Consider the following 23,409-nt stretch of genomic DNA (forward strand, 5'->3'; position numbering starts at 1 on the left):
AGTAATGGCATATTTTACCCAAATGAATATTTTAGATGCCACTTATTGGGCTTTTAATGTAGTTCAATTTATTTTAATTCAATGAATTGATCAAACAGTTCCAATGCTGAGCACAGTGGGAAATACAATGATTAATAAAACATGTTCCTTGCCTACTAAGAGACTACTGTATATTTAGAAAGCAAATTCCCAATTTAAAAAAATATATAACGCAAGGTCAACAGAGGGTCATTCAAGAGTCTAGAGAGGAAGGAGAACTTTTTTTAATGTCTTTTAAATACATGATTTATTTACCACTTGCTAATAAATGTCTACTTCAATTTACAACAGTAAATGTGCTTAATAAAATCTGAGTTTTCACTCCTTTCAAGCACTTAAGGGCTATTGGCTAGAATGCAGTTCCCACTTCCAGATACAAATGCAATGACTGACAATTGCCCTGTTGTTACGATGATGTAACAGCAAGTGCATCAAATATACACATTGTCCGAGGACTCAGAAGAGCAAACTGGACTGAAGACATGGTGCTCTCGTTATAAGAAACAAGAAAGGTGGGTCTGCATCTACCATGAGAAGGAGTAAGACAAGGCTGTATCCATCCAATTGGTTAGATATGGGGATAGATGAAAGTTGGGGAGACGCCTCTGCTGCCCCTCTACAGACACAAGGAGTTCCTATAAGTAACACAGACTTGGAATAGGGAAACCTCTCTTCCAGACAGACATCTACTAAATTGGTCAAAATTAGCAAGCAATCCCTGAATGCCTCTAGAGATTAATCTAAGAGCTTATAAGAAATTGAGAAGCATTTACTGTATTCAACAAAATCTACAGTAACTCAGTAAGAAGAGTGAGAGGCCAGGGCATACAAACTAGGGACTGCACCCTCCCCCACAGCTCTGTCTATAGGACTGTTTCAGCAGCTGAGGGGCAGTTTCCAACTGCCCCAGGTCCCTGGGGTGAAAGAGCTATTCTAGCTGGTTTTGGCAGCTGGTTAAGCTCAGAGCTCCCATTTTCCTCAGCTCTATACTGGAGAAGGCCTATATTGAGCAGTTAGCAGCAACTGGGTGATGCTTGTTCCCCCATCCCAATCTCCTGCTACGTAGGGAGGATTTGAGTGGGACAGTGGGGTGAAGACAGCAGTCTCCCTTTCCCGTATGGGCCATATTTCAGGAGAGCTGATTCACTGGGCTTTTCAACCGAGTGACAGTTGCCATTTCCCCCAGCTTCCTAGGACAGAAGGCCTATTCTGGGTAGATTCAGCAGCCAATGAATATCAGCAGATCCTAATCTCCCCAGCTCTGGGTTACAGATCTATACTGGGTGGTGGCAGTAGCTGATGGTAGCACCTGGATAGCAGCACAGTTTGCACACACATACATAACACAAGCAGAGCTCTTGGTCCATTGGGGTGGGGTGGCTGGGACAACCAGAGAACAGCAAGCTCCACAACCTCCCACAGCAACTGCTCCCTAAGTTCTGCCCAGGAAATAGAGTAAGCCTCACAACCTGGCAACACTCTGATTCTGCCAAGAAGCCCACTTCAATTGGATCACACTTTAGGCAATTTATGTCCCAGGGAGATGGAAAGTAAAATGACTGAAATGAAAAATTCACTATAGGGCCTCAACAGATTTGAAACTGGCAGAAGAACAAATCAGCAAACATGAAGATAGAGATTATGCAATCTGAAGGAGAAAGAAACAAATGAAAAGAGCCTCAGAGAAATGTGGAACACCATTAAGCTCACCAACATACACATAAAGGGAGAACCTGAAGAAGAGATGGAAGGGGCAGAAAAACATTCAAACAAATAATGGCTAAACATTTCATAAACCTGATGAAAACATTAATCTACAGGTCAAGCTCAGTGAACTTCAAGTAAAATAACTGCAAGGAGATCCACATCCAGACACATTATAGTCAACATGTTAGAAGTCAAAGACAAAAATAAAATCTTGAAAACAGCAATATGAAAACAACTTATCACTTATAAAGAAACTTCAATAAGACTGAAGTTCTCATTAGAAACACTGAAGGCAATAAAGCAGTAGGAAAGCATATTTCAATGTGCTGAAAGAAATAACCAATAATCTAATATGCAGCAAAACTACCTTTTAAAAATGAAGGCAAAATAAGATGTTCCCAGTTAAACAAAAACTACTAGCCGACCAGCCCTGAAAGAAATACTAAAGGAAGTTCTTCAGGCTGAAAGTAAGTGACACCAGACAGTAATTTAAATCCACACAAACAAAGCACACTGCTAAAGGTAATTATGTGGTTAATTATAAGAGAGTATATCAGTATATTTCCTCTCCTTTCTCCTCTCAACTGGTTTAAATAGCATTGCATAAAACAACATGTACACAATTGTACTGTTAGTCTACAACATACAGAAATGTAATATATTTGACAATAAGAGCACAAAGGAGGTGACTGATAATTGACACCAGATGGTAACTCAGATCTACAGAAAGAAGTGAAAAGAACCAGAAATAGTAAATTAGATGGTTAATGCAGCAAACTCTCAGGATGCTTAAAAGGCATAAAATTATATAATTATAACAATGTATCACTGAGTTGTAATATATATAGATATAATATTAAAAACAGTAATAGCACAAAAAAGGGGAAAGAGGGAATACAGAAATGTGGGGTAAAGTTTCCATATTTCTTTAGAATTTAGTTTAAATCTGAAGTTGATTCTGACAAGTTAGGATGTATATACTATAAGCCCTAGAGAAACCACTAAGAAAACAACTCAAAAGATAGTTAACAAATAACTACTGGAATTAAAATGTGACACTATAAGAATGCACTTAATGCAAACAGTGGTAGTAAAACAGAAATAAAGGGTCAAAACACACAAGACACAGAAAACAAAAAGCAAAAGGCAGAGGTAAATCCAGCCATATCAGTAATAACATTAAATGTGAGTGAATTAGACAATTTAATCAAAATGCAATTATTTTAGACCAGATTTCAAATAAAAACCATAAGAACACAGTGCAATGACGGGGTCTGTGAGAGGGTGAAAGGGGAAGGCTGGGAATACGCCATGCACACAGCACACGAGCTGGCTGCAGCAGCTGCACTCATCAGCCAGGCTGACTTTAAACCAAAATACGCTACCAGAGATAAAGATGGACATTTTATAATGATAAAAAGGTCAATCCTCCAGGAAGATATGACAATTATAAATATAGGTGACAACGACCTACAGCGTCCCAGTGTGTATGAGGCACAAACCACGTTCCCCTCTCTGCCACGGGCTCCATGAAGCCTGGTGGGCTCATTTTTCAGTATGTGTACAAGTCTGCCTGCTTCTCACTTATCCTGCCTTACTTACTGTTTCCATGGCGCCTCTCTTCATCCTGAATTTCTCAAGGTTAAGACTCGTGTCTTGGTGCTTAGTATTTAAATTCTGCTTCCCCCCTCCACCCTTACCTTGGCATTATATTAAGGCCATTTCATTACTGTGGGATACGAGTTCCATCAGAATAAAATAAAAAAGGGATGGCCTTTCTCACTCTCTTTTATTCTTCCACGTTAAGCATGTGAAAGACAAATTCAAGTGATAGACAAACACGTGACATACAACCAAAAAGCATGTTCCCTAAACAAAGGACAATTATACACAGCAAAGATGTTATAAATATTCAGCTCCAGGTTCTTTAATTTTACTTTTAATCTCATCCTCTGTTCTAAGTTCCTTATGAATGTAAGTCTGTGTGAGACTAAATTATTTTCATAATAATATGAAATCTAAAACATTTTCAGATCTCATAATGTCCTCCTAAATTTTAGTCAGAACCACTATAAAAGAAAAAAAATCTCATTTTCCCCCCTCTTGATGTAACTGGTACCACTTGCTCTAGATCACTTTCCTCTCCCTGTCTGCACTCACCCTACCATGGCTGGTTTCCTAGATCTGAGTTTCACCGATGCATCTTCTACCCTCAAGAAAAGCCAACATTTTACTGCCCAAACATGCCTATACTGGTATCCAAAACTTGGAAAATCTTGCATATAAACCAAAGAGCTTCTACTCCCAGCCCAAACAACACCTATACCCCCTCTGCCAGCTCTAGTGAACAAGGATCAGTGTTTGCCCCTTGTAGAAAGAGCCCCTAGGGCAATGTATCTCACAGATTTTCACTGGAGTAACTCATGGGGCTCAAGACTGAGTGAACAGCCAAGCTCTGGTGGTGAAATTCAAGGTGGCTTTAAATTTCTCTCAAGTTACATGTTTACTATTTAAAGTTCACACAAATCTTATCTTTATGTTTTAAATATGAAAAATATTTATTTTCCCCCCCAAAAAATTTTTTTTAGTTTAACTGCCAATCCAGGATGATGCCCCTTATTTGTCCTATAGCTTGCAGGTTTCCTGGGAAACAGGCAAGTCACCATGAAGGAACAAGTGGCCCAGGCTGAGAAGCTTGGTCTCTGGCAAACACCAACCCTACCCCAGGATCACAGTTAGGGCTCAGCTCTGAGCCCTCGTGTCACAATAGGACCACCAAGCCTTCTGGATTTCAGGCTTGCCTTTCTCTGTCAGCACTCACCCCAGCACAGCTGGTTTCCTAGTTTTCAGGCTAGTGGTTTGCAACCTGGGTATAAAAGTAATAAAGCAGACCCTAGAGTTATTTGTCACTACTTCAAACACTTAAAGAAAAGTTTACCTTTTCTTAAAATTAAATGGCACTAACTAAAATGTCAAGTTTCTTTGCTTTTGGCTAGGATTTTATCAAGTGGGTACTATTGATTTTCTTGTACTAACTTCTAACTACAAGTCTCTGATCAATTTTTTAAAGGAAAATGAATTACTATTACATCATAAAAGCCACGTCTTGGAAAATAAAATGAGTAAAGAATGGGACTTAAGGAACAAAGGAAGATGGATACTGCAGATCAAGAACCATTCCCATAATCCATGCACACCCTGCCCCCTCCTCTGGGTTTCGTGAAGTCCAAAACTCCACTTGCTATGATGACCAGAACTTATCCAAACGGCCTCTGGCCTGTTGGCCCCTAAAGACTTCACCAGGTTTTTGTCTGCTGCCTTATCTAACCCCTTTTTACTACCCACATTCTTTTGAAATTAAAAAGTCAAATTCTAAGAGAACCATATGAGTTGTAGCACATAATGGGTTAGCAACATCATCATCTTGGTCTGTGTGATCTCTCTGGAGCACAGGATTCTACAATTCAAGCCTTGCTCATTTAAAATGAGACCTCATTTGAGTATAAAATGTAATCACAATCTATTTCAGATGGCTAACAATAATAATCTATATAAAATAATACCGGCTTTCCTTTTCAATGAAGTCTTGTACTTTGTATTTTATCATAAGACAAAATGTACATCAAAGTTTTTGTTTGCCACAGGAGATTCTTAATAAATCAGCTACACAAGAAAGAACAAACTTTACATACTATTTTCATGCAAATGAAGTAAACACCCAATAAGATGTCAACCAAAAATTTCAAATAAATGCTCAATAAGACCAGATCATGTGACTGCAAAATATTAACAATTTGCAAAAGAACTAAGGTACCTCTGCATTATTATAATAAGCTGTGCTATTTTTTTCTTGTACGTCTTCCCCTCGTGCTGTAAAGAAAGTTAGTGGGTAGAAATCCTTGTGTGCTGGTTGCTTTCCACTGGCCATCAGTTTGCCCTCATAGAAGAGCTCAGAGGTGTAACTGCAGAAAAAGACAAAAATAAATAAATAAAGAGCAATCTATCATCAAAATTAAATTCACCCATAAGAAAAAAATATTGGTCAATTCTAATAATGTTGCTTTATGTCCAGGATCAATTTTAATCTAAGCATCTAATACCAAAGAGGCCAAGATTTTCTCCAAAATTACAGCAGGAACATCAGAGTAGGCTCCTGGTATACCATTGCTAAATGAATTGATTTAGGTAAAGCACAAAACCAGAATTCAGAAAGAAATGACAACAGTTCAATGACAGATGAGAATCTTGCTCCAAGAGGAAACGTGCTAGCTAGTATATTTTCTTGGTTTATATTATTATATATGTAGATCATATACATGCAAAGATATACAGATATTGAAACAATACACACAACTGAAAGACATTCAAGTCTTCACCAATAAAATGAATGCTCTGTACTGATTCATCACTTACTGCAGCAAATGACTGGCAACAATCAAAGAGGAAGCACAAAATGTGATACTAACAAAACCACAGTTAAGTTTAAATTTTTATATCTATCCTATTGCTTTCAGAGAAACCTAAAAATGGTTTTCACATGGCCGACAATCAACATTATTAAATCATACTAAACTTTAAAGCACGGTAAGTTTTTGGTGGAAGTAGGGCTTTCCAGAGTGTTGCCACTGTTCTGTGTAATGATCTGGATCCAGTTACATGGGTGTGCTCGGTTTATGACTATTCATTGAGCTGTCACGATATTTTTCCTTTTATGGATGCATGCTACATTTAATAGAATCTTTTAAAACTTTATTGCTAAGTTTCATGGTGTTCCTTCCTCCCTCCCTTCCTTCCTTCCTCTCAAACGGATTCCTTATATACCACACAATAAGCAAACCATTATGTGATTTGTCAACATACCTGTTTATTACATCAGCGTAGTTTTACATATGTACTATATAGTCAGCCACAGAAAAATGTATCATAGCTAGCAGAGCCCAAAGTGTTCATTCCCAGAACTGCCCTATTCTGTGAAAAATTACAGCTGATTTTTGACGTTTTCTTTCATGAACATAAAAGTAAACATAACTTGCAACACTAGAGACACCGCATAACTGCTGGGAAGACTCTGTCCCTAGCAACATGCTGCTCTGAGTCCCTGTCCCCAGAGCAGGAAGTGTGGCAGAGAGAGGGACGGTCACACCTACTTGATGATGGCCTCATGGGAGCGGTAGTTCTCGCAAAGGAGAATCCTACATGGGAACTCGGCGGGGTAATGCTCATAGAGTCGATCAAGTAGTGAAACATGAAGGTTTCTCTCCCTGGCAAACTCGCTGTAAACAAAAGGACTGAGCTGTAACAGACAAACATACAGAGAAAACTTAATTAAATATATGTATTTTTTAAGCCACTCATTAAAAAATCCACCATGCTAAGGTTTCTGATACCCTAAACCCCAGCGTGCTGGATGCTAGAACAAGCAGCGCCAAAAATGTTTCCTATGAACAGTTTTACTGCTATGAAGTATGAGGCTAGAATTTCTAACTTCGTTCATTACACCAACCCTGACCTCGAGCTCCTGTGCAAAGGCTGGTAAGGGCTCCCTCAACCTAATAAATAGCTACTATTCAGGAATTTCAGGAATGCAACCCACTGCATCACTGGGGGAGTCAGTCAACCAGTTATTTCACTAAAATTGATCAAATCTTTAAAATGGTGAGCTGGTAGGATATTCTGACCAGGAATAAAAAAATTTTTAATAATTAGCAAAATAACCTTTTTCTCATGACAAAGTATAAGGAGCCATTCTTGATTATACCTTTGACAGCTAAAGAACAAAATTAAACTACTTCTGGCAAAGAAACAAAACTAGAATTTGTTCCTCTACACATTCAACTCTTTCCTGGATGTCTTGACAACTACGATACTATATAAGTTCAATCTTAACTATGGCAGAAGAGATTTGTAAAACAGATTTTAATAGGAATATAGTTTTTCTATAAGTTCCTTTCAATATGACAATACAGAAGGCTTACCTGCATGTGGTCACCAGCCAAGACAATCCGAGTGCTTTTAGTTGCTAATGCTAGAGGCATAATGGTTTCACACTCCATGGCCTGGGCAGCTTCATCTAACAGAATGTGCGTAAAAAACCCTACAAAGCACAGTGCAAACACAGTAAAGCATATTAAAGCAGCAACGAAGGTTGGAGCAGTTTTGCTGTTTTTCATCTCTGCTAAGGAAACAGTTTAGTGTGCTAATTTAAAAGCTGTGAGTACTTTTAATGCCGCGCCTCAATTGAAAAAATCATCAATTTAAATTATTATTTAAAAGCTAGAGGTTAAAAGGAGTAACTATTTTACTCAATAATAGATACATTAATGGCATCTGGTGCTACAGGCCCCACAACTAACAGCTGAATCGCTATATTTAAAAGTATTTTAAAAGTACCAGATAGTGGCTCTTCACCAAAAAGAAGGGTTGGCAACTAAACGCTGATAGCCCCAAAGTCCTCTCTCTATGCATTCACTTAAACACCAAAAAATAAAACAATGGTAGTTTATAAATAATTTTAACTCAAATATGCATATTAGGCATTAAAATAAAGAAAATCATACCTAAAACCTAATATAAAGGAGAAAGTTATAATTCAACTTTGAAATCAAAGGTTATCTATTAGCATATTCACTAATTTGATCATTTAGGTTTATTTTACGTGTCTATACATGTTTGTACGTGTGTGGGTGTGGGTGTGTGTGTATATATATATATGGAGAGGCAAACGTAGGTTTACAGTTGTGAGTACGCAAAAGCTTATTCTTGTATTATTAATTACTGTATTATTTTCAATACAAACAACTATAAACCCACTTTTGCCTCACCCTGTATATACATATAAAATAAATAATTTTTTTTAGTCTAAGACCCAACCCTGAAGACATCACCAGTCTGGGGGAAAAAAAAAAAAAGACTAATAACAAATGTCAAAAAGTATATTATCAGAAGTCCCCCAGATGCAAACAGCTATAGTAGGAGGCATCCTATGTCTTGGTTGCTGCTGACACTCATACTGTGTACGGAAAGGAGGAAAAGTCCCTTTGCCCGTAAAAGGGGGGAAAAAGGCAAAAATCTCCTTGCTGTCTTAATGTGGAGAAAGAAAAAGTTGTCCCCTACTGCCAACTCAACAAGATAGGAAGGGCGCCCTCTTTTTACTAACATAGCAAAGAATACAAAGTAGTTTCTCAACAGAGTGATGAGTTATACAATCTCTGAATTCATCAGCCTACTGTAAGTGGCCCAAGAGCCTCCCCTCTGTTTCCATCCCTATTTCTATAACTATCAACAAATTCCAAACGATCTGTTCAGACAACTTTCTAATGCACTTTGTTTTTAGGTGGGGACTTTCTAAGTCATACTGAATGCATTAATAACCCTCACAACATCCACTTAAACAAACAGCTGTAGCTGACAGCACAAATATTAGTAACTGTTGTCTCTACCCAGAGGCCCGAGCAAGACATGGACACATGCATTTTTCTCCCTGTTGAAAGAATTTGTTCTTTTTGTTCCACAAGACTGATTAAGGAAGGTGATTATATAAACACAGAATTAAATTAGGGGAAAACCTGAGACTAGCGAAGAAAATCTACTGTTTTCATTAGATAATATTTTCATTAAATAGAGCCAGGCTGGAATCAGGAACTGGACAGATCATGAAATTGTTTTACCTTCGCTCAAGCTAGCTAGTAAAGGTAACCTCAACGCATCAAACTGATTTAGCGGGGGCCTTGGTTTTCTCATCTGTAAAATAACCCGCCACAGGGTTAACCTGAGAATTAAATGAAATATAGTATAAATACCCAGGACAAAGCATAGCTGATTTCTAATAAGTACTCTTCTACACTCTTCAAAGCCATTCTTTACTCCTCACAAAACTATACTCTTTAGGAGGTTTGGGTATTTAATCTATATGGCAAATATGCAGAGTATAATCATAAAGTAATGAGACTGATTGTTAAATAAACATACCAAAATTTACATTTCAAATAAGTGTTGTTCCATTCAAAGAAGTCAGTTGGGAGGAAACATAACTCATTCCAATGATGCAGTCACTGTTCAAAACATTTTTGAAACTCTGCTTTTGTAACTGCCCTCACCAGCCAGCTATGAGCTGCATGCACAAGAAAATAAGTCTCATTACTGAGAGGCACGTCTCTTTTCTTTTTTAAAACTGCTAATGGTATTGCTGTTTGATCACCTACCTACCTTATTCACCGGTTTCAGAAAGACTTACATGTCTCAGAAATATGTTGAAGCTTTTCTAAAATTAAATCTACCCTCAGAAAAGAAAATGTGGCCACCACTCATTCATTTAAGATAAAGAGAGGTTTATCAAGGGCTTCCAGGTGTCTATACCCCGGGCCAGGTGCCAGGAATACCAGGCGGACAGAACAGTCTCTACCTTCCAGGATGTTCAAAAGAATTTGTCACTGGCTCTGAAAGCAATTCCAAAAGGAGAAAGCAAAAAAGTGTTGAGCCACGCCAACCATTATAATATGGCAACGATAAATGAATATTCTTCCAAAGCAATTAAAGTGATGCCATTGTTTGATGGTTAAGTTCTGCCATATTTATCAGAATTTCTTGTCACCTTATATCTGTACTTTGTATAACATTAGTTTAATTTTACATAGTTCCTGTCTTACAACAATCTCAATAGTATGTTAAAAAAATATCTATCATGACTGTTGTCTCTACTCTAAACAACACAAAAGTATTTTAAAACAAAATGTGAGAAAACTGTAAAAAACACCAACACCGTCCAAATTTTAGTTTTTCACATTTATTCACAACAGTAAATAAATACCATCTGATCAATTAGAGAATAAATAGAACAGCAGTCACTAAAATGTCTGAAATGTCTAAACCAGGGGTTGACAATTTTTGTTTTTGTAAAGGGTCGAACAATATATATTTTAGGTTTTCTTGGCTAGACAATCTCTTTTGCAACTATTCAACTAAGCTGCTGTGGCACAAGAGCATCCATAGGTAATAAATAGGTAAGCAAATGGGCATGGCTGTGTTCCATCCTATAAAATGTTATTTACAAAAACAGGCCACAGGCAATAGTTTGCCAACCCCTGGTCTAGGCTGAATGCAGAAGCCCTAGCCATTCAGAGACACCCTGTCTGTGTCTTGAGTCAGCATACCAGGTTCAAGGTCCAACTGACAGAGGTACTGGGAAGTATTCAATGTAACAACAACCACTCGGTGCTTAAGAATATCTTCTTTCTGTGGCATCTGAAAGGTGGAATGTGCGCTTGAGATCAAACAGTACTGATGCACAACTGGGTGAACAGTCTTTACCCAGCGATTTCTGAAATATACCCTATAAAAGAAGATAATATTTCCTATTTGTATTTATTAAGATCTTACCAGCACCTGATTATCAAAACATTGACATTATTATTTAAGACTACAATATCTGGAAATTAGCAAATAAGTCTGATACCTGTTAACACTCTACTGGATTAGAATTTAACATACAACTGTGACTTCCTCCTACCAAAAAAGATTCAAACAGAAAGTATATGTACTACCATAAAATAAACAATAATTTTTGTGTTCAGATTGACCTTACAAATAGAATGACACACAAACAGTTTCATAAGCATTATAGTTTAAATTCAAAGCATTGCCATTTGGAAATTACTTTTTCGTTAGAAAAATTCTTAGAAAAATATACTTTTTCTATTTTAATAATCTATGCTAACTTACAACAGAATGGCACACTTACAACAGAAATGAAAAAGTTATCTGCATTTCACTTTAGAATATATTATTATACCTATATTTAAGTAGACATCTATCTAATATTCTAGAAATTTACAAATCAATATAAATTTTGGGCAATCATAACATCTTAAAAAATGGGGTATCTTCCATTAATTGAAAAAGAAAAATATTAGTCAGCCTCATGCAATAGATTACTAAGATGGTACAGAAACAACTTTTCCATCTACCCACCCCCCGACCCTCCCTGAAGCACTCTCCTCCCTCCCTCAGCTTCCATGACTTTCTTTCTTCCTCTGTAGGTTAGGGATCTGCAAGTCTTAGTCTCGGCTCCCTCCTCTTCTCAGGCTCTGTTCTGGCCCGACAATCTCATCCAGGCCCCTGGCTTCAATACCCTAATGACTCACACAGTTTTCTCTCCAACTAAGACCTCACCTCTGAGCTCCAGGATGCATATCCAACTCTTAATTTATTATTTGTCTCCTCTAAGATATTTCACAGGGAGCTCAAATGTAAAATGCACAAAAACTAATCTCATGATCTCCTAAAATGGACTATAACCCTCCATGAAATGCTTAAAACTGGCTGTCTTCTTATAGGCAAAGCAAAACAAAGTTTTTAATAAGTGTCCCTAAATAACCAATACCACTTCTTAAAGATGTTAAAAAATTAAATATTTTAGGTGTTAATTAAAAAAGTGTTAGATCAGCAAAGCAGAATTTACTTTTAAATATATGAAAATTTTCATTTTACCAACTACCTGAAAAAAATCACTTATAAATTATGATTCCATTAATATTAAAGTCTATGTATGTAAACAGAAATTACTAGAAATTAAACGCTAAAATGTTAACATTTATCTCCAGCTGATGAGGCTATAATTTTCGTTTTCTTCTTTGCCCTTTTCTATATTTCCCATACCTTCTTCAACATTTCATGTAAAGTTGAAAAACTGATTTTTCCAATTATTCATTAAATCTAACTCCAACCACTGTTCTTCTTCCAAGAAAAACTAGAAACTGAAGTGCTAAGTCTCACTGCTAACGTTTTGGTAACCACCTTGGAGAGCTACCCAGGTTGAAGCTATATTGTCTTGAAAGTACAATACTCTAGTGCTGTCTTCAAACAGATTTAACTACTTTCTTGGTACTTTCATTTTGTGCAACATTAAGGTAGACACTGTCTATAAGATTACTGAAAACACATCCAAGAACATTTTTCAAAATTGGAGAACTGATAGTACCAAGTGACACTTTCAGGCTCATAGTATAAGTGACACGAACTAATTTACTTACTTCTAGAAACAACCCATCCACATATCCCACATGAAGTATAATGATACTTAGTACAGGACACTGTCTGGTAATAAAAAAATTATAATTCACCGAAATTTTATTCATGTATTGAATTCATATGTAATAATCCCCCCCCCAAAAAATGTTGTTCCTTAAGATACTACAGAATCAGACAGACCTGATCCCAGAAGGAAATCTGTTTCTTTAAAGATCTATATAAAACAACAAATATCTTCTATTTGCCTTAGGGCAGTAAATGCATACTTTCTCCATAATCTCTATCCACTAAGTGATAACTTTGCCAGAACCAGATACTGAACCATACATAGAACAAGACTGTGCTTTCCTCTCTGTTACACTTTAAAATCTTCTAATTCTAAGGAAGAAGTAAAAACTGAATCTAAAATGGTTTCTACAGCCTCCATCCCCAAACATTTTAACCCTGACTCCTGGCATCTAACAGAACTTTATGCATTTTAACCACAAGGATGTATATTTAAATATTTACTGTATTAACTATTTAATGTTTATGACTATTTTCACACTTTATCACGTTTACCAAGGCCTGCTCTAAACTATACTGTGAAAAAGGCAAACTCATCAGTTCTACTCCATTCAAGGTCATATGCAGATGCTTACTGCCTTCTTGTGTTCTTTCCCCTTCATCTTGGGACAATTCAGTTCAGATAAAGCTGATCTCCCCAGAGTGCTCAGCCATTCTAATTTTCTCTATTCCATCTCCCATACCTTTGTAGTTTATTGTCCATTAGGAAAATTATAAATAAAACCGAGTTAACATAATAAATGGTGCTAACAAATCCTAACATTTCAATGCATTAATCCTCATAGGAAATACATTCACAAGTTAACACCTTTCCCAAAGAGAAAAACCGCTGTGAAAATGTAGGGCCACATAAAAAATACTTGGGGAAGTCAAGCCTTTTCTTATTTTATTCCATTTACTAAACGAAATATCATTTGTACTTAATTATACTTAAATATTTTTCCATCTTGACTGAACCACCCTTGAGATTTGTGGAGAGGTGAGATTTTTCTGCTAGTCGGCAAGTTTCTAAATTTGTACCATTACAGCTATACACATACCCTGCTGGAACGTAACTTATGCTACATATTTAGATGCACTATATGTTGAATTATAACCACCAAAACATAATTTTACTTGGGAAAGCTAAGCATAATGCTAGTCAAATGATGGATTTTAATGTTTATCAACAACAGTTCCACTGCCTAGGCTGACCAAGATTTGAAAAGCTTTGTTTCCAAGCCAAGTACACCATGATAATTGAGATTGCCATGGTTCCCACATAACACACACATACACAAACATAAACACACATGTGCACACTCTACCAACAACAAAGCAAACAAGTATCTCCATTAAAGTAAATGCATTCATAGCAAAAATGCTACTAGTTGTCCAATTTTCACTTAAGAGCTAAAAAAGATTAGAATCTGAAGCAAACTAGCTATTGATAAATTTATCCATTAGCAAATACCACATTTTCATTTACAGTGATTGTATACATGTGATGTTTTCTTATTAAACACAACTGAATTACACTGAAAGTAATTATTTCTGCTCTAATTTTCCAGAGTGAAAACAAAGTATGGCATAAAAACCTGTGTTTACAGGCCATGCCATTTTTTTTCTCATTTGTTCTTTTTAATGCAACTGCAAAATCATTCAAATGGCTTTGATTATGGGTATCAAAGAATTAAATAGCAAAATCTCATTTTTCCATGCCTAGATTCAACAAAAAGTTAGTGAATTATGATTCAAAAGTGTGGTTAGAAATTAATTTGTAAGCAATAATTGTATTCAAACAACATAGGGCATGATATATTAGTTTATAAAATGGCAAAATTAACATTAATTCATATAACAATGAAAGCAAATGGTATAATAAACAACCATTTAATGATTCTTTATTGTTTTCTGAAGAAAAGGATTTTATTCCCCCACAATCCTATATTTAAGTACATTTCATATCCACATACACTGAAAGAATCTTTCTATATCAACCTAAAATTTTCTTGGAGACTTACTTTGTCTCTTAAATGATAAAAGCTGTAAATACCAGTCAATTACAATTTGCCGCAGAAATCACTTCAATACTTCATGCTTCTCTAATGTGTAGCTTTTATGAAATTACCTGCATGATCACAGTCAAATCTTATTTCCATAAAGAACTATCACTGAATGACTACTCTGCCATGCAAAATATGCTAGAATTTTAAATTAAATTTAATGTAAATCATACTTGTTACTTCATCATAGTAGCTTTTAGAGGTACACATCACAGTCAGCTCAGACTATAACAACATTTTTACACACAAAACTTAAAAAAGGATGTCTTTTTCTTTACTTAATGTTTAAGATGTGAATGCTCAAAGGTTTTTCAATTTTTCCTTAATTTAAAAAGTTTCTTAAAAAGGCATACCCTCCAAATGCCAATGCAGAGTTGAAGATTTTGGTATTCTGAAAGTTACTAAAATCTTTACAGACACCTTTTCTTAAGAATAATAAAGTATGATATAGATACATAATAAGCCTTAAAAAATACCTGAGAGGTCTTGCCTGGGGATTGCCTGCTTCTACATATGGATGTAAATAATCCTTTATGTAGAGATCAGCAGCACTATTAGAATGGGTGCAAATGAGAATCCTGCTGAAATAAATGGTGCAAATAAAAAGAATGATAAAACAGAAAACTATTCAAGCAGTATAATACAAAAAAAAAGCAGTGGCCATCATAACATTATACATTTCCCTCAACCTACTCAGTACCCTCTATCATATTATTGAATAACGCTTTTAGTAAATCATATTACTCTTTATGCTATAAAGGAAATAAGGTCCCTAAAATTATTACTAAATCTAGCATATAAAATTACTTTTTAAAAAATCCAGCTCTTTGGCTATAACATACAATCACAATCCCTTAACTGACTTGGGGTTTTGCTGGCTATTTAAAAGCTATCATTCTCCATGTTGTCAATTTTTTTAAAAAGTATGTTTTAAGAGAATTCAAATTTTAGTGCTTTGGGGTTTGAGTGTATGTCTTTTTCTCTCTTTTTTACTTTTTAAAACTTTACAAGCTGGGTGAAAACTGTTTTGCTAGCCCTCACTGTATTCACAAGGACAAAGGCCATGTCCTAGGAATGAGGTCAGAGCACACGCCCCACCACCTCACCTCGTCTCCTGCTGCTGGAGTATGTGCTTTACCGCCTGAGCTAGTGTGAAGGTTTTGCCTGTCCCGTAGGGTCCGATGATGAGAACAGGAGGCAGCTGTATTGAAAGTGGGGTTGTAATGGCCAGAACAGCCTCTTTCTGTTTTGCATTTAGTCGAGGATCCAACTGTTCATCCCATTGTCTATAGAAAATAAAAATGTAAGCTCTTTTAAACAAATGCATTTTATTTATAAACAGAACGCAATATACAAGTCTTCTGAATGTCATGAACCATTAAAAATACTGAAATAACACAGCATCTATAAAAATAAATGCTTATTCTAAAATTACTTTTTAGAAAATTACCCAACAGTAGGTGTAAGGTATTTTACTATGCTGACCAAAACTCACTTTAGTTACCTTTTCCTATTCCAAGTGCAAAAAGGTAAGTAACCTAAAGACATCACACACTATTAGTCTAGTTCCTGCCAAGTCTGTATATAGTGATGACAATGTCTTTAAAATGGAGTTTCCCTCTGCTACATAAAAGCATCAAATAACTTTTTTCTGGTACTAATGAAGTAGCCGTTTTTTGCATAGCAAATAAAATGCAAAAGGGAAACTGATTTCCAAATTCTAATCCACTAAAAGATCTTAGTAAAGTTTAAAATAAGGGGAAAGGAAAAAACCTGGATGTCCCTGGTTAAGAGATATCAAACTTTTATGAAGTTCTTAATTCAGAAAATAGCAGGTTTCTTTAAAAGGCCAAACAACATGAAATGTTCTCTAATATTTTCAGATGCACATATATTATACATGTCATATTTTTCAGGGTAGGGAACACCTGTCATGGCAGCACAAATGGCTGCTGTAATGAGATCCAGCTTCCTAGTGTCCTTTCTATGACTTGGCTAAGTTTCGAAGATTTAAATGGACAGCAGATGCTGAAAGGGATCAAACCAAGTGGAGAACCAACAGCATTCTTTCTCACAACTAAAATTAAAATACTAAATATCGCAACAACTATGGTAAAAATGATAGGGATGTGAACCAAAATAAGAAGGGTGTGTAGAGACTTAGAAAATTTACAAAGTGTCTACAAAATAACCCTTAGACAGGAGGACATGGTGTAGTGAAAATTCCCTGTCTGTGAGGCTCTACCCTACTTAAATCAGAAGCTAGTTATTTATGGAAAATCTTAACACTTTCCGTTTTAAAAAGTTATTATGATAGATAATTCCAAACAAACAAAATTCTCCTTAAAAAAATGTAAAACTTTAGAAAACAAACATTGGCCACATAAACATGCCATTACTTTTTTTTCTGAAATTTAAACTTTCAAGTGAAAAACAAAAGGACTCTGACCAGTGGCACTAGATTTCCTGGAAGCCAGTCACTAAAGCTCAAGCATTTTACTCCACAGAGTTAAACATTAACCAGCTTATTTCCTCATAATTCTGCAAGTCCCCAGCAATGTTTCATCTTCTACGAAAGAGGAAGTTGCTTTAGGTGACTGCTAAGTATAGACCTAATACACGTGGCAGACACTGTGGAATGGTTCTCCCCAAACCATCCACGGCACCCTTTCTGCCCTTCCTCTACTGAGCCTAGACAGCTATAACACTCCCATTTCCCAGCCTCCTCTGCGGGAGACCCAGGTCTGGTCAGTGAGATGTAGGAGGAAATTCCTCAAACGGGCTTCTATACCCAATAAAGCAAAAGCACAGCCTCACTAGAAGAAAGCCCTTTCTGCTACTTTGCCTTCCTCCTTCACCTGGCTGAAATGAGCTCGTGGTAAATAAAACTGCAGCAACCATCTCATATTCATGAGGCAAGAGGCATCAAGAAGAAAACTAACATGCTGTGTATGGCAGAGAGGAGGGGGAAACCATGGCCCTTGATGCCACTGCTGAGCCCCTGCACCAGCTCTGGACCACCTACCTCTGGGCCTCTATCTCTACATGTTGACAACACAGTTCAGTCAGTAAACTGTTACTTGCATCAATGCCCGATTACTATTATTCTATGATACCTGATCCCATGGTTCCTTTGCCTGTACATCGAGATAACAATACTTGCATCACATGGTTATTGTAAAGCTACAAGCTGTTTAGAAAAATAATTGAGCAATAAGTGCTCAATTAATGTTTGCTTCCATTATTATATTTTCTGAGAATTTCAAAAAAATGAGATATAACTTGACCAGTACACTTTCAAAGAACATGAAAATGTTTTAAAAACAATCTCTAATCTTTCAAATTTGGGGACTTTTAATGAACTTATTAATAAAGAGATATTACATTATATACATAAATCTAAAAGACTAAAGACAGATTTATGGGTATAATTCTAAAATATGTCAATACTTCTTTATTTACATAGCCCATTCTACTTTACCAATTGTTTCAGTGTAAATAAATGCTTCAGAGCAAATCAGAAATTTTAACAATGTTGGTCAACTCTATAGTTTCCAGTCATGAATGATGAACATTTATAGAAAGCCAATGAGTAACACAAATTGTCTTTACGTATTGTACCACCCACTAAATTCATTCAAAGTTCTTTTTTATCCTGGGCTAATGTATTGTTGTAATTAATTTATATACAACATGCCCAAGGATAATTTCTCAACTTCAACTATCTATCTATATTCTACCTTACTCCAGAAAAGATTTTAAATGGCTAATGATTTCTCAATATGTTCCCAGTTACATTTAAATTACTACTTACAATTACAGTGCTATGGAATATCTTCCTGCTTAAAAGTTTTCTGCTATTGGACATTTTCTTAGTTAACTTTTACAGTTAATACTTGCAGTCAGGGGTATTTGAATATATTGTTATACACTATATAATTTTCAGAAGTAAGCATATCAAATAAATGCCTAATAATACTGGCATGGCCTCACACTTGAAACCCTAATTTCTTCTTTAAACTTGAAGTTCTTATTAATTTAAATGTGTCATATATTAACAATCCGCAAGGCCTGTTGGAGATGTGAAGATAAATAAGATATGATCTCTTCCTTTAAAAAACTCAGAAGGTACTAGACTTATCAGGGGGAATCACTTCCTAAGTTATATAAATGCCTAACAAATGTACACCTGAAACTAATATTGAATTTCAACTGTACCTGAAAAACTTTTTAATAAATTTTTTAAAAGTTCAGAATCTAATAAGAACAGCAGAAATATACACAACAAAAATTAATTTGAGAGAAATTATGCTTGAAAACACAAAACTGACTAAACCTACCAAATAATAGACACACTAAATATTTGTTCAAATAATGAAATGAAAGGCTGATTTATTACTTGGAGAGAGCACTTGAGCTAACTAAATCTTGAAACACACATAAAAATCCTCAACAGATCAACATTGAGCACAGATTATTTCAGGGAGAGAAGATCACTTACAGATGAGAAGGGCTGCAGAGAGGAAAATGTGGAGTTTAACGGGTATAAAGTTTCAGTTCTGCAAGGTGAAAAAGCTCTGCAGATTGACTGAGCAACAATATAAGTATACTTATCACTACTGAACTGAACACCTAAAAATGATTTAGATGGGCCCTGGCCAGTGTGGCTCAGTTGGTTGTGCCATTCTGTGCACCAAGACGTCACTGGTTTGATTCCCCATCAGGGCACATGCCCGGGTTGGGGGCTCAATCCCCGGTAAGGGACATGCGGAAGACAGCTGATGGATGTTTCTCCCTCTCGAGAAATCAATAAAAATGTATTTTTTTAAAAAAGATTAAGATGCTAAGTCTTATGTAGATTTTACCAGAACTTTAAAAAAAATTTAAGAATTATTTTAAAAGATAAGGAGGCAAGCAAGTATAGGGCAAATTATACAAACTTCAAGGTAATTCGATATGACTAGAGCATGGGGATTAGACGGAAAAAGAGAGTGTCAAGTAGAAAAAAGTAAAAGAAACTGAGAAGATACTGTTGCAAAGTGCTATCAATAAGACCACATAATAGAGTTTGGAATCAGGCTGCTCAGACTTCATTTACGTATCAAGAGGAAGGCTTCAAAGATGTATAAGCAGTGAAATAAAATGATTATTTTGGCAAACTCACTCTGAAAGAAATCTGAGGGTGAGCCTAGAGAACAGACAGCAGGACGGAAGACCAAGGAGAAGGGACTGGACCAGCCGCACTCTACACCAAGCAGGGGCTGCGAGGACCGGAAGGCTGGCAAGGGCGCAGGGAAGCTGAGCCAGACAAGGGCCGAGCCGCTTGGGTTCCTACAGCTCGCGGGCCAGCGATTCCTCCAGGACAGCGGAGGTGGAGCACGGTGGCTACAGGACGGGTGAATAAGTATACTAGAAACATGCAGACTATTCCTGACCAGGAAATTTGGCAGTAAAAAGAAAAATGGGGATAGAATCGCTAGGGTAAGTGTTCTGTTTTTAGGACCAGGAGAAATGATACATGAGAAGAGATATATGCCACCTCGAGGCCTGGCCCATAAGCATTTCCTTTGTGAGGCTCTGTGCTCCTTCTCACCCCACCTGCCAGCTGCACGCTGACCTTGGAACCATTTACTAAAGATACCAGAGCTTCCTTCAGAGGTGGAAGAGAGCTACCCTACCATGATTGAATTGACACAAGTGATCAAGAAATAAACTTCTATTGTACAGAGCAACTGAGACTTAAAAAAAGAACCACGATGGGAGTGAGCTGCGCAGGGGCAGGGCCAAGAAGATAAAACCCAGTGAAAAAGATGAAAAGGAGACGTAGTCATGCAGCGTCGCTGCTGTTATTCTGGAAACGACACAGAAGCATCGTATTTCATTACACTAAGTAAAGAAGTGCCAAGTAGAATTTAAGCAGAAAAATATTTACACAACCATGAACTTGAGAGAGGCTTCTGAAGTGATATCTGCTATGATACTTTCTCCATTCTGCTAAGTTACAAAAACATCTTCTATATTCAAAAATTATTTTAAACACTATATAGAAAGGCCCTAACTTTCCCATTCAACTTCTCCTCAGAAAAACTCCTAAATTGATTGGCATCCTATAAAATTAAGGCTGTATGAGAAGAGCACTGGAATCCAGTTAGACTCCAAGGAAAAGTGAGTAGGTGATGGACCTCAATGCTGCATTCTTTTATTCTTGTTTCCCAACTAATAAAATGTCCCCTGAAGAACACAGAACAGCTTTCCTACAAAAGTATGCCTAAGTTGTTTGATACAGATATTTGATTTGACATTAGCATGGCTCCCTTTAATGAGACAGTCCTTTTTGTACCTGTTGGGACTCCAAGGTATGGTTGGAGTCATAGTGACATCTGGAAATAGAACCCCACTGTCCTTGATCCTGTCTAGCGCATAATGCATTTCACAGAGGGGTAATCGATTTAACTGAAACTGAAGTTCAACCTGAAACACAAGATAAAACATTTTTAAAACATTAAAGTAAACCTCAACACTTGCAGCTCACTAAAATACTTTGTGAAGATAATCTTTTAGGGGGACCAAGTTTAGAGATTCTATTAAAGTACAATTATATTCTAATAATAATTATCAGAGGTAATATTTGCTTAGTTTATTTAGTCAGGCACTATAATGAACACTTTACATAGATTATCTCATCTAATAGTATCAATAATATATATACTATTAACCTCATTTTATACCTGAAGAAACTGAGGCACTTGTAAATTACTTAATCTCTAGATAAATGTTATCTGATTACACCATTCCTATGAAGAATACATTTGATACAATCAGTAGACCATCTGTGAAATATCATCTCTCAAGTGATAAAACTAGCCCTAAGACACTATCGATTTACTATGAATAAATAATATTCGCCATCTTATGGTTAAAAAGAAAAAAGGTTAGCTCTCCAGTTAAATATGGCAGACTGAACACACAGTTCACCTAAGAATCCATAAAGTCAAAGAGAAAGGAGCAGATACAACTTCAGGTGGGAACTGTCCCAGGATATCACTTAGTTTCTTCGAATCTGTTCCTCCACTTCTGTTTTAAAACTATAATCAGAAACTTAACCTTGTATAAAACCGTAACATTTCAGATGTTACTTAGATGAGAGAGTGGATTTTCTCTGAGTTACCAGAGGTTCAATTCTCCACCCCTCAGTATAACACTTCCAGTTATGGCAGAAGGAGGAAAACCAAACCAGAAGAGTGTCAGCTGAGAAGGAGACCATTGCCACACTTCAGAACATACCTGTGTGTCACAATCAGGCCGAAGATTAAGTTCTTCACAGCATTCCCTGGATATCCTTAAAAATATATATTCTTTTGTTTTTTCTTCAATAGTAGCTTCATAAACCTTCTCTTTGGTTCCCTGGGTCTGTACTAACTTCTCTTTCGGGACTGGTAATAAATAAACAGCATTGACTTTGGTCATCACCAGCCGTCCAGCCAAAGTATCTTCAGAAAGTGTTTCAGTAAGCTTAAAGCGACCAAAAAGTTGTCCATTCTGAGCATACTTTGCACCTCCAGAAACTCCAGTGAGCATGAAGCTTGCAAGAATCTGCAATTGCACTTTAAGGTTGAACCTAAATCAGAAGTGGAAAATGAGTTTACATATTTTACATCAAAAACTTAACTAGAAGAGTAAAGCAAAATAAATCAAATATAAACATACAAAAAATCAAAACTTCATTATCAATTCCATTCCACTGAGCTACAAACTACATATCTGTCTGCCTTTAATCCAAGCTGGAAACAAACAAAACTTTAAGTGAATAAACGCTTATTCAGTAACAAGATACATATTAAATTTTGTTGAAGAGTATACACATTTTTAGCAGTATGAGCATTTATTTTTTTATATCTTTATTGATTTCAGAGAGAGGAAAGGAGAGGAAGAGATAGAGATAGAAACATCAATGATAAGAGAGTCATTGATCGGCTGCAGCCCGCAACCCGGGCATGTGCCCTGACCGGGAATCGAACCCCAATCTCCTGGATCCTAGGTCGACGCTCAACCGCTGAGCCACGCCCGGCTGGGCAGCAGTATGAGCATTTAAAATGAGGCTAAGTGTGATTTATTTTAATAAAATGAAATATTATATATTATCAATATGAAAGTGTTTGACCACACCATTGGGGCAAATAAGGCTTTACAACCACCTGGAACCAAAAGGAAAGGCACCACTTTAAAACTCAATGGATTTGCGCAGCCGGGTGTGGCTCAGCGGCTGAGCATCCACCTAGGATCCAGATCGCAGTTCGATTCCCAGTCAGGGCACATGCCTGGGTTGCAGGCTCGATCCCCAGTGGGGGGCGTGCAGGAGGCAGCCGATCAATGACTCTCTCATCACTGATGTTTCTCTCTTCTCTCTCTCTCTCCCTCTCTCTCTGAAATCAATAAAGATATATTTTAAAAAAAAAAACCTCAATGGACTTGTATTAAACTGATGCTCTCCAAGTTGATTTTACCAAAATTTCTAACCATAAAATTC

General features: G+C 36.6%; 1 protein-coding gene across 2 annotated transcripts in view; it reads right to left on the reverse strand.

Annotated features, from left to right (window-relative positions):
- The window catches only part of HELZ (helicase with zinc finger), a 113,733-nt gene that overhangs the window by 37,943 nt on the left and 52,381 nt on the right, over nucleotides 1–23,409 (reverse strand). Inside the window, exons 14-21 of one of the 2 annotated variants that reach the window (XM_081161529.1) lie at nucleotides 22,167–22,500; nucleotides 21,223–21,353; nucleotides 15,989–16,168; nucleotides 15,359–15,460; nucleotides 10,896–11,074; nucleotides 7,722–7,840; nucleotides 6,894–7,039; nucleotides 5,561–5,708 (exon numbers count right to left, since the gene is read on the reverse strand). In XM_081161529.1, coding sequence (XP_081017655.1) covers nucleotides 5,561–5,708; nucleotides 6,894–7,039; nucleotides 7,722–7,840; nucleotides 10,896–11,074; nucleotides 15,359–15,460; nucleotides 15,989–16,168; nucleotides 21,223–21,353; nucleotides 22,167–22,500 — 1,339 coding nt within the window. Of the gene's footprint in view, nucleotides 1–5,560; nucleotides 5,709–6,893; nucleotides 7,040–7,721; nucleotides 7,841–10,895; nucleotides 11,075–15,358; nucleotides 15,464–15,988; nucleotides 16,169–21,222; nucleotides 21,354–22,166; nucleotides 22,501–23,409 lie in introns of both variants that reach the window. The other variant, XM_081161528.1, reaches the window with a different exon arrangement.

This window comes from Miniopterus schreibersii, assembly GCF_964146895.1.
Source record: "Miniopterus schreibersii genome assembly, chromosome: 16".
Taxonomy (NCBI): Eukaryota; Metazoa; Chordata; class Mammalia; order Chiroptera; family Miniopteridae; genus Miniopterus; species Miniopterus schreibersii.